The sequence below is a fragment of the Gracilinanus agilis genome, chromosome 2, assembly GCF_016433145.1.
Source record: "Gracilinanus agilis isolate LMUSP501 chromosome 2, AgileGrace, whole genome shotgun sequence".
Taxonomy (NCBI): domain Eukaryota; kingdom Metazoa; phylum Chordata; class Mammalia; order Didelphimorphia; family Didelphidae; genus Gracilinanus; species Gracilinanus agilis.
Window position 1 is genome coordinate 322,911,283 of NC_058131.1, and position 13,626 is coordinate 322,924,908.

Below are 13,626 nucleotides of genomic sequence, written 5' to 3' on the forward strand. Positions count from 1 at the left end.
TTTTTCTTCTGTGTTTCTCCTCCCACAATTCTTCCTCTGAATGTGGCTAGTTTTCTTTCTCATAAATCCCTCAGCCTTGCTCTAGATCATTGCATTGCTGCTAGTAGAGAAGTCCATTACATTTGATTGTACCACAGTGTATCAGTCTCTGTGTACAATATTCTCCTGGTTCTGCTCCTTTCACTCTGCATCAATTCCTGGAGGTTATTCCAGTTCACATGGAATTGGAGGTCCTGGATTCAAATGTGGTCTCAGAATCACTTAACCCCCATTGCTCAGCCCTTACCACTTTTCTGCCTTAGAACCAATACGTAGTATTGATTCTAAGGTGAAAGGTAAGGGTTAAAAAAAAAGATGAGAAAGAAGCAGAAAATAAAGATGGAAAACAATAGAGAAAGGGATATATCAGTGTCCTACTTAGCTCTGCTTCATAAAGTTTCATTATGCCGAGGACAAAATTGTGGGCAAATGATGCTTCGGCTCCTAAACAGATCTCTCCCTTCTATGGGACTGTGAGCCCCTGGCCCAAACCTTGCAACAGCAGCCTTTATCATGCTGGCTCTGTTACTCCAGGCTACACAGCCACCCATCAAGCCCTTGTAGATGAAACCAAAGAAAATGTAAGGGAAAAGAAATTGGGTATGCAGATTAGTTGATCCTTGGCAGCCAGTGTCCAGTGTGAGTTCTGATTCTCTAACTCATCCAGTGCCCAGATGAAATGATGGACTCAGGCCATGTTCTTCAAGAGGCTTGTCAGAAAATTGCTCCCCCATGGCAGCCAGCTGTGGACCATTTGGATGAAGAATTAGCTCTGTGACTAAATTTAGATACTGCTATAAAAGAGGAAGATAAACATCTCTCTAAAAGCTCAGACATCTCAGGACCCCAAATCCAAGAAACACAGAAGGTGTAGCTGAAGGAGAAAATATTCTGAAGAAAAAAAAAAAAAGATCTCTCTGTGACTGAAGAAACAGGCTTGGAATCTGGATAATCACCAAGTATATTCAAAGTATGTTCGAGGGAAAGCTTGGAGCTTGGCAGGACAGCATGATTTCCCAAAGGAAAAACAAGGGCCTGAAGAATTGAGGTTGCCTTGCTGTTTCTGAGTGGGTTTAAGGGGAAGACACAGAATATGGCAATACTTGAGGAAGAGCTATTTATAAATGTCACAGGCACACCCAAATTAGTGTTCCAGCACATTCCCTGCAGCATGCTGATCTCTCTATTTCAGACAAAGTTAACATGATAAATTAAAGAAGTTTATTCTAATCGTTTTGACTTACAATTCAAATAATCAGACTTCCTTCAACAAATGAAAGGTTGCCACACATTTTGTGGCACTGCCTTGGCCATTAGAAAGACCAGGTAATACTTGGGCCCCGTTATTAACACAATTGTGTTTAAGAGCAAGGTTTCAAGGTGCCTATATTTACTTGGGAAAAATAAGTTCCATAAGCTAGTAAAAAATGTAAAAGTTTAAAAATGCAGATTTCCTTTTTAATACCACAATCCACTCACTTTGGATCACATGTCGTTTGTGGTATCTTGAATGAACAATGAGGATTCTATAATTTGGAGGGATTGTGATGTAGAACACTTATTCATTCACTGTCAGCATATCAGGTTATATTGCTGTATCAAAAAAGTATTAAATCAAGATTTTAAAAAATAATTAAATGGAGAAGCTAAGTAGCTTGAGGATTGACCTTAGAGAAGGGAGGTTCTGGGTTCAAATATGGCCTCAGATACTTCTTAGTTATGTGACCCCAGGCAAGTCATTTAACCCCAATTGTCTAGCCCTTACTGCCCTTCCTTGGAACCAATAATTAGAATTGATTCTAAGATGGAAGTAAGAGGATTTTTTAAAAACAATGAAACATGTTTAATCAAATTGCTTTTACCAAAAATCTTTTTAACCAGGTAGAACAAATGGTTTCCTTGCCATGAGTAAATAAAATAGCATTTAAAATATTATTTATGACAACTTTATCTCATTTAAAAAAAATATATACTTTGGTATATATTTGTGATACAATGCTAGCACAGTAGTGCATGTACATAATTTGTGTAGAAATGCATTTTTATTGAGGGGTTGTGTTCAAAATGTATTTTTTACTGATGAGAGATCAAAAAAATTTAGAGTGTACAGTCCTGATAATCATTATTCTCTTTCTCCTAGGAGAAGGGGCATTGTCCAAAGCAGCTTACAACAATGTAGAATAGGAAAAGGGGCAGGGAAAGAGAAGTTTGGATGTAAATAGAAGCATCAATCATTGTGTAGCAGAAGGTGTTTTTAGCTTTGCCAGCAGAGGAAACCTGGGTTGATCTTGGCTATCTTACTTATGACCTCTGTGGCCTTGGAAAAAGTTCCTTCCCCTGCTCTGAGCCTCAGTTTCTTCACCTGTAAAAAGAGAGACTGGAATTAGCTGGTCTCTAAGGACCACTTTTAGCTCTAAAATCCTGAGCCCATCTAAAACAGAAACCCTGGAAGCCTTTAGTCTCCCTTTCCCCCACTAAACATGTGTTATCCACGCCTGGAGTATAGGAAGAGTAAAATAAAATGTCATTGTTATTGAATTGTGGCTATTGTTTTTTCCTTATTTTTAGAGAGGAAATGCCAATCTTTAAAAAAAGAATTTTATAATGCTTTTACATCACAGTCATTTCTGGCTATAATCACCTCCACCACTATCATGACACTTTGCTTATAACTAAGGAAAATAGTTAAGCAAAACTAAGACAGTGAGGCTATATCTGACAGTGGACACAACCTTTTGCTTTCCTGCTCTACACTCGGTGCAAGAAGAAAGGTTCCTGCCACTGATTCTTATTGGGCATATAGGTAAAGAGCTTCTCCAAGGCTGGGAGGTCTTGGATTCCAGCAGAGTGAACCCCCTTTTGGTGGTGGTGGTGGTTTAATTTTGGTCATCTCTGATTTTTTGTGATACATTTAGAGTTTTCTTGGCAAGGATACTGGAAGAGTTTGCCATTTCCTTTTCCAGCTTATTTTACAAATGAGGAAACTGAGGCAAACAGGGTTAAATGATTTCTCCAGGGTCACACAACTAGGAAAGATCTGAGGAAAGATTTTAACTTGGGTCCTCCTGACTCCAGACCAAGTGTTCTATTCACTACTTGCTTCTTTAGTAGTCAGCGTACCATCAAGATGTGCACGAGAATACTCACATTCTCTACCCCCGGCAAATGTATTCTGAAAGGAAAATACTTTGTTAACCTGGAAAGAATATTTTAAAAAGGGCTCTCGTCATGATTATTATTTTTCAGTATAATAAAGTCTCTGTGAAGGAGGTAACGCAAACAAACATTTATTTCTGTTTTATGGATAATGAAATTGAAACAAAGATCAGGCTTGATTCTTTGCTCTTAGGATTTGGCCTAAGACCTTAAGAACATGATTCTGGCAGAACCAGGCCAAAAAAACCCAGGTTTCCTGTCTTTTGGAGCAAAGCTGGTATCTTTCAAAGTCGCCCATACCCAGTGTAAGTGGTGTTGGAGGGATAGGTCCCACACGATGCCGCCATCTTTCATTTTGGAGTAGAGCTTAAAAAGTCACCTTCCCTTGCATCTACCCTCTAAAAGGGCCCAGCCTCTAGCTCAGGAATAGCTATGTGCCGTAAGGTTGTCAGCGTGGTTTCCTCTTGGTAGCTGGGAATTCTGAGAGGCCAGCCAGTTACCCCACTTCCTTATTTAGCCAACTGATTTGCAAACCATGTTCTGTCTCCACTCCTACCCCTTTACTTCATGGAGGACCTCATCCTCTTGGTATGTAAACCAAACAGGATTGTACACTAAACAGAGTAAACAGAGGCAGACCCACCATAACTAATTAGCATTAAGGAACCTTTTTTTTTTTTTTTTTTTACCCATTAATTTCACCAAGTTCAGTTTTGGTTTCCTTGTTGGCATTGAGGGAAAAGAGGATCCGGGTCCAAATTATAGCAGTTGTGACCTTGGCAAGTTATTCCCTTTTGATCTGTACTTTTGAGTTTCTTTCACTGAAGTCTTGTTTTTTATACTTCAGTTATTTCCTGATAACATCCCCACCATGGAACTCTCCTTGTTACACATTAGAAGAGTTAAGCAAAGCCAAGCGATTGGCCTTACTTCATCTGACAATATATGGGATATTCTGCACCTTCGATACTCTGCCTTTACCAAGAGGGTGGAAATGTGTTTCATCATCTGTTCTCTGAGACTGAAATTAAACCTTTGGGCAATCGTTTTACCTCCATGGGCCTCCATTTCCTTCTCTTTAGCTAGAGGGGTTGGACTAAAAATAACTAATATTGAATTTAATGCTTGAGGTGGTCCATCTCACTTGATACATATAAGAATTCTGAAGAAGGTATTCTTTAAGTATTACTATTCCCATTTTACTCATGAGGAAATTTTAAGCTTAGAAAAGTTGAGATTTATTCATAGTAACCCAGCTAATTAATGCCAAGTCAGGATAGATAAAGCTGCTTGCTTTAATCTAAATCTAAAGGGTTTTATTTAAAATCTAACTTTTGGGGCAACTTAGTAGCACAGTGGATAAGAGTGCCAAGCTTGGAGTCAGGAGGTCCTAGGTTCAAATCTGGTCTCAGACACTTCTTAGCTGTGTCACCCTGGGCAGGTCACTCAACTTCAGTGGCCTAGTCCTTGTCATCTTTCTGTCTTAGAATTTGTACTAAGACAGAAGGTAAGGGTTTAAAAAATAAAATAACTTCCTCAAACTGATACCATTTTGCTTAATTGGGTAAAAATCTGAACCTTCTCATCCGATGATCATGAGATTTACAGCTGGTAAGGAAAATAGAAATCCTTTCAGGGCTTACTTCCTCATCTTACAGATGAGAAAACTGAGGCCCCAAAAGATGAAGGGAATTGCCTCAGGTCACACAGCTAGTAAGGAACAGAGCCAGAATTCGAATCCAGAGTTCTTTCTCGGTTACTTAACTGCCCCTTAGTGACTTGAACTTATTTGAAGAATTCCTGCCCTAGCTAGATTTTGGTTTTCCATTGATGAAAACTCTCCTGTGGTCAGCATTGCTTCCCTTCCCATGAGGCCTTTCTCTACACTAATTTGTTAGTCCTTTCCCTCCTCCTGATCTACTTTGTTTGCCATTTGTTTATTTACTTCTCTGTAATCTGCAGATTTTCCCCCAGTAGAAAGAGAGCTCCTTGCGAGCAAAGATGGTTTTTAGTCTTTGTGACCCTAGTACCTAGTATTGTCCCTTGGTCCATAAGAGAGACTTTTTTATTAAACCCTTACCTTCCCTCTTAGAATCACTATTGTGTATTGGTTCCAAGGCAGAAGAGTGATAAGGGCTAGGCAATGAGGGTTAAGTGACTTGTCCAGGGTCACACAGCTAGGAAATGTCTGAGGCCAGATTTGAACTCAGAACCTCTCCTGTCTCATAATAGATACTTAGTTAATGCTTGTTGATATTGAGTGACTTTATGAGTTAATAATCTCTTCTCTTCCTACAGATCCAGAGGGAAAATGAATAGCAATGCTTATGGTCAGAAGAGTTGGTGGCTGTCCAACTGGTTTAACAATAGGTGAGGACATCTGAGATAGGTGAGCCATTTTGTTCCAGGAGCTTATTATGACTCTCAGAACCCATACCCTTAAATGGCCGTCTCTTGACTTTTTGAGCAGTCCTCTTCTCTCTGCCTGTCAAGATATGATGAGGAAGCCTGTCTTGACAGGAAATTATGCCACTTCAGCTTTCATGAGTCCACTTCTATTTCAGAATGTGTATCAGCAGTCTCTTGTAAGAACAACCAGCACTGCTACTTCAACTCACTCCGGTGGGTAGAAGAATCAAGGAAACAGATTTCCTCCCAGTCAAAAGAGGAACTTGGCTACCACTCAGAGCCTGCCAAAAATCTAATGAGCTGACTCTGAAGGGAGTGGACATGCTCAGGGAGAAGATAGGTGGCTCTTTGTCAAGGATGTTCTGTAGGAGATTCCTGCACTGAATGGAAGTCTAATCCATTTCCAACTCTGATTCTGCGAATTTAGTCTTGCCTAGGACTTTGCAGTTCAGAAAACTCCTGGAGTGCTCTGTGGGAGAAGAAGACAGCATCGGTTAATAAACAATTTAGCCATATTAATTTTCTCATTTAAAGGGTGCTCTGAAATAAAGAGGCCCAATAATGTGACCTTTAAATTCAGAAGCACCTTGTTTCTAGTGATCGCCTCTGGTTGGGTGACTGGTGAAGCACTTTACATTCTTGGTGGCCCAGAGTTGCTCATTTGCCTTGTCATAGGGAGGTACCTTACCTGGAGTGAGGAAATCAATGAAAATTTTTGGTCAGAGGAAGAGAGGAAGGAAAGAAGGGATGGAGGGAAGCCCTAGGTTATTCCAAACCTTTTACTCAGAGGTAAGTCTCCAGAATGGAGGTCAGGTCCAGAATGGCTACGCAATCTTGATTTTCTTCACATCCATGTAACAAGTCTTTGATCTAACACGTGCTTAATCACTTTGAATTATAGCCAGTGTCACCAGTCTCACAGTTTTTTCTTTCTGTTTGCACTCAGGAGCCAGGATGATCAAATTGAAGAACCCCAGCTGTCAGATTGGTTTAATCCCAAGTAAGAGACAAACTTTTGCTCCCAAGGAAGTTAATACTTGACACAGCTCCGTGTGAGGTCAAAGGTGTTCTGTGGCCAGCTGTCAGTAGTCTGGGGAAGGTTCCAGATGGAGGGGAAGGGAACAACTCTTTGTTTCCAACTATAAGACTGGATTAGAAACCTCCCTGCCCTCCCCCCAGGCTCCCCTTTTTGAAACCAGTGCTTGAAAGATTAAGAGACAATGCCTCAGTTGAGTGGGCAGTCATGGAATGTCAGACCTGAATGGAACTTAAGTGTTTGACCACTTGTCAAGAGATACTGTAAAAGTGATTCTTGCTCATGTTCAGTTTGGATATTGTCTTATGAGTTCTTTTCCAACTCTTAGATCTGATGTCTGTATATAGCAATAACAGTATTAAAACCCAGGACTAGACTTCCAGGTCTTCTGAATTCCATTCTAAGCTCTTTCTATGGTCTCAGCCTCAGTGGCCTTCAAATTTCTCTTTAATGCTCTATGAAGCTGTGATTTGATGAAAATTAGGCAGTGCTATGGGATAATGGAAAGAATAGTAGATTTGACTTTTTAAAAAAAACCAACTTAGATTCCTTTCCTACCTCTTCTATTGTTGACTTTGGACAGGTTATTTTCTGGATCTCACTTTCCCCTTCTGTAAAATGAATAGATGTACATTAGATGTCTTCTTAGGTCCATTCCAGTTCTAAATCAGTGAATCTTATGGTCTCAGAAGCTAGCATACTCTGCCTTACCCATTATATTTCAGTTATATTAAAGAGTTCATGGGAATCTGTGTCTGGATAAAATATGGGTATCGATGTCTTTTTTTTTTTTTCCTCTACCCACCATATTTAATATCATCCATAGCCCATGATAGGGTCTGGAGGGCATCCAAGGAGAAACCAAAAGCAAAGCAAAGGTGATGCTTGCCAATGGCAGGCCTTACTTGAGACATAGGTAGGGGAGAAGGTAAAAAAGGAGCGGGCAGAGAAAAGAGAAAGAGAAAAGAGGAAATAATGTGCCAAAGGTACAGTATCACCAGTAACTGCCTCTGTTGCCCAAATCTTTGCCCTGTGAGCTATTCCCCCAGCAGTGGAAAAATCCCAAAGTATGCAATTTCTTTGCAGTTGGGCCTCAGGGATTAGAACCCCAACTCAGATTTAGCAATCTGTTAGTTGGAAGGAAACTTAAAAGTATTCTTATTTTCTAGGTGGGGAAACTGAGATTCAGACACTTGGAGTGCCATAACCTGGGTCAACTAGATACTAAGTGTACACTGAGATTTGAACCCAGATCTCCTCACTCCAAGCCCAATACTTTCCACTCCATGAATCCACACAAGCACTGTAACTGGCCCTATAAACATTGGCTACTGTTTTTAATAAAAGGAAGTTCAATCTATTTATCACCCCCTGCTTTTCACTCCCAAACAGAAAACGTCCTGATGTTCTGACTCTGACAGATTGGCTTGCTCCAGTTGTGTGGGAAGGGACTTACCATAGGAAGGTCCTGGAAGACTATTACGCAAAGCAAAAGATCACTGTGGGCTTAACAGTATTCGCTGTTGGAAGGTAGGTGCCACTGGTGACCCTTCTTCGTGTGTACCTTTTCATATGAAAAATTGCAATGGGCTTTTGAAAGAGAAACAATAAACTTGGTATAGAACGAGACACTCTTTTTTTGGGTACATTTTGGTACATTTCTTGCCGGTTTTCATATTTGTTTCATCCTACTTTTGCAAATTCCATTCATGGCAACTTGTCCATGGAGCAAAATGGAAAGACCATATTTGGACTTTAGAGAGTTGGGTCTGCTCTACCACTAGTTTGGTTTTTTTTTTCTTACTTTCTGTAAACCCTTACTTTCTGTCTTAGGATCAATACTAATTATCAGTTCTAAGGCAGGAGAGCAATAAGGGCTAGGCAAAGCCAGGTTAAATGACTTGCCCAGGATCACACAGGCAGGAAGTGACTGAGGTCAGATTTGAACCCAGGATCTCCTATCTCCAAGCCTGACTTGTACCACTACACCTTTCTAACCTAGATGTCCCCCCATTTTAAGGGGCTGGACTAAGTGATCTTAAAGCTTCCTTCCTCTTCTAATACCTTACAGTTCTAAAGATCCTCCTTGTAGGTGGGCCACTTGAAAAAATAAGCCATCAAAAGAAAACTACAGCTCATAACCCATCAACAAGTTATTATCCTGTTTTTCATGTACATTTTTTTCCCAGAAATCTCCCCAAGAAGTCTTTCTCTAGCTCCCTTGACTTTGCTTGGGTACCAAGACAGCACTCATACTGACTGGGTGATCTCTCATCTTTATGACATATTTGATCCTCTTCCTTTTCTGTTCCTGTATCTCACTGACAATATCTATTGCTCTGCTTTGTGAGATGAATTTGCCATTGTTAATGCGCTACAGCCTATTCTCAGCCACTCTGCAGCTTTCCGTTGCCCTTTTTTGATTGCTCAGAGATCGTAGTATTTCTATGATCTTCAGTCCTACAGTGCCACTGGAAGGACACTGGTGTTAAAAAGATGGGTTTTTAGCAGCAGGGATGGAGCTTGGGATGATTGAAACATTATGCAGTTTTGTCTTCCACTTCTCTTTTTTAATCTTGAACCCAATTTATAGTTCATCTTCTGTGTCTGACTAAAATATACCTATGAGCCAACCAGTTCCATGGCTAGCCATTTAATTGTCAAATGCTGAACAATAGGCATTTGTTATCCACTTGAATTTCCCTGTATACATCATTAGACCAAACTCTTGAGTGTATTTGGGTTCTAATTTAGGAGCCTCCACATTATTCTGAGGCTTGGATACAGTCAGCACATTGTTATCCACAAAAAGAAGAATCTGGAGAACCTCCTCATGTAAAGGAGGTTCATTTTAGTGATCTGCTGGACATCCTCCATGACAGTGGCTAACAGCTCATATCTCTGGATTTCGTGAGAATTAAAATTAATGCTTGGAGTATTTGAATATTAATTTTAATTCTCACTATAAATACATATATACTTGATATATATATATGTATATATATATATTTTTTTTTTAAATCCTACCTTCTACCATATAATCAATACTGTGTATGGGTTCCAAGGCAGAAGAATGTGACATGGGTTAAGTGACTTGTCCAGGATCACACAGCTAGGAATCTATCTGAGGCCAGATTTAAACCAAGGACCTCCCATCTCTCCATCCCATATGATGTTAAAATTCACAAAACCATCAAATGTTTCTTTCCTATGGCATATATCAAGGATATTATACAATCTAGACATAGGTATGGAAGCTATTTTGTTGAAGGAGAACCTTTGAGGCTGCATCTTAACCTACGGAATCAGAACAGTCTCTTAGTGCAGGGGGGAAAAACTAGATTTGGAGCCAGAGAATCTGAATTTGAATTCCAGCTCTTGCTACTTCCTACCTATATGCCCTTGGGCATTTCCCTGAAGAAATGGCTTCCATTGCTATTTGGCTTGCATTTCATCACCTTAGGTTGAACACATTGAACTGGTTGATGTCTAAGTTCCCTTCCATCTCTGTCCTCTATCTCCACCTATTGTCAAATACTTTCCTATAGATAACAGACAAAATTTTAATTTCTAATAGTGAGGGAATTCAAATATATGTCACCACTTCATGGGATTCATTATTTGTATTAATTGTGATCTGGCTAATTATTTGTGAAAATCTGCCTGTTCATTTTCACATTTGAACCAAAGATATCCTCAATATAAACATAAATTAATCTCCTAAAGATCTTATAGATATGAGAAAGCAGGCATATGGCTTAGTAGTTTTTGATATTCTCACCATTGCCTCTTTTGTGGTCTTAATTTTTGCAATCTTAAAAATGACTTTAATGGTAATAAAAAATAACTATCTTCTCATTTTTCTAAAATCTTGAAAACTGACCATTTAAGTGACCTCAAAATCATGTTGCCATCCATGGACTTCCTCAGTCATATTTCATATTCAGTCTGGTCTTTGTTTCCACTTTTTTCCTTTGGTACCATTTTTACCTTCCTATTTGGCACATTTGGGATTCTCCAAATGTCCTGTGTTCTCTATTGATAGAAGAAAGTTGACTATTGTTTGTTTTATATTTTCCATTTTATTTCATTCATCTGTTATCCTTCCAATTATATCTTTAATAATTTTTGGGTTGATTTTGTTTAATGTATTGAATGCTAAATTGTCTGCAAAGTTTCTTTTCCATTGCTAATTGTTACACGAGATGGTACTTTTCAAAATCTTCTGCTCTCCAAAAGATCATATAAATGAGTATTCTAAATGGCAGCTCCTGTGAGTCACCATCTCTCCTCTTTTGCTGGATTCTGCCTGGCTTAAATGGTTTGCAGGCTCTTTTGGCTAGCTTAATGAAGTTACTGCCTTTTGTTCTTTTGTAGGATAATTTCCTTGCCTTCCTTCAATTCCCAAATCAGATTCTAATTCTTGCAAGAGGCTTCTCCAGGTCTTTTTTTTTTTTTTTTTTTTTTTTTTTAATTTTAAACCCTTAACTTCTGTGTATTGACTTATAGGTGGAAGAGTGGTAAGGGTAGGCAATGGGGGTCAAGTGACTTACCCAGGGTCACACAGCTGGGAAGTGTCTGAGGCCGGATTTGAACCTAGGACCTCCCGTCTCTAGGCCTGGCTCTCAATCCACTGAGCTACCCAGCTGCCCCCTTCTCCAGGTCTTTTAGCTAATAATGCTTTGCCTCTCTGAGATAAACTCTCTTCTATTCTGTATTTCCATCTTGTATGTACCTACTTACATGTTAACTTCCCCATTAGAATGAGATCTTCTTTTGAGCGCAGGGATTTTTTTTAATCTTTTCATGTATCATGTATGCTAAATGTAGTTCCTGGCATGAAGTAAACTCTTAAAAAATCGATTGATTGAGAGTCCACATTAGCTTATTCCATTTCCCTTTAGAAGGGTTTTAGATTTACCATAGAGTGGGAGTTACTAGCAGCTGGGTTGGCCAGGGAAAGACGGTGATCAGGAAAAGTGTTCTACAGAAAGTGGCATTAGAAATGAATCTCAGGGCAGATGATGTATGTCTTTACTGTTGTTATTGTTAATACATTGTTCTCCTTGTTGTATTTACTCCTGCTTCTACTCCCTTCACTTTGCATCAGTCCATTCTAGTCTTCTCGGGTTTTTCTTTTTTTTTTTTTAAACATTTATTAATATTTAATTTTTAGAAAAGTTAACATGATTACATAATTCATGCTCTTTCCCCTTCACCCCCTGAACTCCCACTCCCCACACCCCATGGCTGATGCATATTTCTATTGGTTTTAACATGTGTCATTGATCAAGACCTATTTCCAAATTGTTGATAGTTGCATTGGTGTAGTTGTTTCGAGTCTACTTCCCCAATCATGTCTGCCTCAACCCATGTGTTCAAGCAGTTGTTTTTCTTATATGTTTCCTCTCCTGCAGTCCTTCCTCTGAATGTGGGTAGCATTCTTTTCCATAAATCCCTCAGAATTGTCCTGGGTCATTGCATTGCTGCCAGTACAGAAGTTCATTACATTCTATTTTACCACAGTGTATCGGTCTCTGTGTACAATGTTCTTCTGGCTCTGCTCCTTTCACTCTGCATCACTTCCTGGAGGTCTTTCCAGTTCACATGGAATTCCTCCAGTTTATTATTCCTTTGAGCACAATAGTATTCCATCACCAGCATATACCACAATTTGTTCAGCCATTCCCCAATTGAAGGACATACCCTCCTTTTCCAGTTTTTTTGCCACCACAAAAAGCACAGCTATAAATATTTTCATACAAGTCTGTTTATCTATGATCTCTTTGGGGTACAAACCCAACAATGGTATGGCTGGATCAAAGGCAGGCATTCTTTTATGGTCCTTTGAGCATAGTTCCAAATTGCCATCCAGAATGGTTGGATCAGTTCACAACTCCACCAGCAATGCATTAATGTCCCAGTTTTGCCACATCCCCTCCAGCATTCATTACTCTCCCCTTCTATCATTTTAGCCAATCTGCTAGGTGTGAGGTGTTACCTCAGAGTTGTTTTGATTTGCATTTCTCTAATTATTAGAGATTTAGAACAGTTTCTCATGTGCTTATTGATACTTTTGATTTCTTTATCTGAAAATTGCCTATTCATGTCTCTTGCCCATTTATCAATTGGGGAATGACTTGATTTTTTATACAATTGATTTAACTCCTTGTATATTTGAATAATTAGACCCCTGCCAGAGATTTTTGTTATAAAGATTTTTTCACAATTTGTTGTTTCCCTTCTGATTTTGGCTGCATTGTTTTTGTTTGTACAAAAGTTTTTAGTTTGATATAATCAAAATCATTTATTTTACATTTTGTAATTTTCTCTAACTCTTGCTTGGTTTTAAAATCTTTCCTTTCCCAGAGATCTGACAAGTAAACTATTCTATGTTCATTTAACTTATTTATAGTTTCCCTCTTTATATTCAAGTCATTCACCCATTCTGGATTTATCTTGGTGTAAGGTGTGAGATGTTGATCTAAACCTCATCTCTCCCATATTGTTTTCCAAATTACCCAGCAGTTTTTGTCAAATATTGGATTTTTGTCCCAAAAGTTGGGCTCTTTGGGTTTATCATACACTGTCTTGCTGATGTCACTTACCCCAAGTCTATTCCACTGATCCTCCCTTCTGTCTCTTAGCCAGTACCATACTGTTTTGATGACTGCTGCTTTATAGTACAGTGTAATATCTGGTACTGCTAGGCCCCCTTCCTTCACATTTTTTTTTCATTATTTCCCTTGATATTCTTGATCTTTTGTTATTCCAGATGAACTTTGTTATAGTTTTTTCTAATTCAGTAAAAAAGTTTTTTGGTAGCTTGATAGGTATGGCGCTAAATAGATAAATTAATTTGGATAGAATGGTCATTTTTATTATGTTAGCTCATCCTACCCATGAGCAATCAATGTTTTTCCAATTGTTTAGATCTAGTTTTAATTGTTTGGAAAGTGTTTTGTAGTTGTTTTCGTATAATTCCT

General features: G+C 38.9%; 1 protein-coding gene across 1 annotated transcript in view; it reads left to right on the top strand.

Moving 5' to 3' along the window:
• GGTA1 (glycoprotein alpha-galactosyltransferase 1 (inactive)) overlaps positions 1–13,626 on the top strand; it is a 72,228-nt gene that overhangs the window by 24,660 nt on the left and 33,942 nt on the right. The window contains exons 4-6 of the mRNA XM_044664259.1: positions 5,494–5,565; positions 6,551–6,604; positions 8,033–8,170. Of these exons, the coding sequence (XP_044520194.1) occupies positions 5,494–5,565; positions 6,551–6,604; positions 8,033–8,170 (264 nt within the window). The remainder of the gene's footprint in view (positions 1–5,493; positions 5,566–6,550; positions 6,605–8,032; positions 8,171–13,626) is intronic.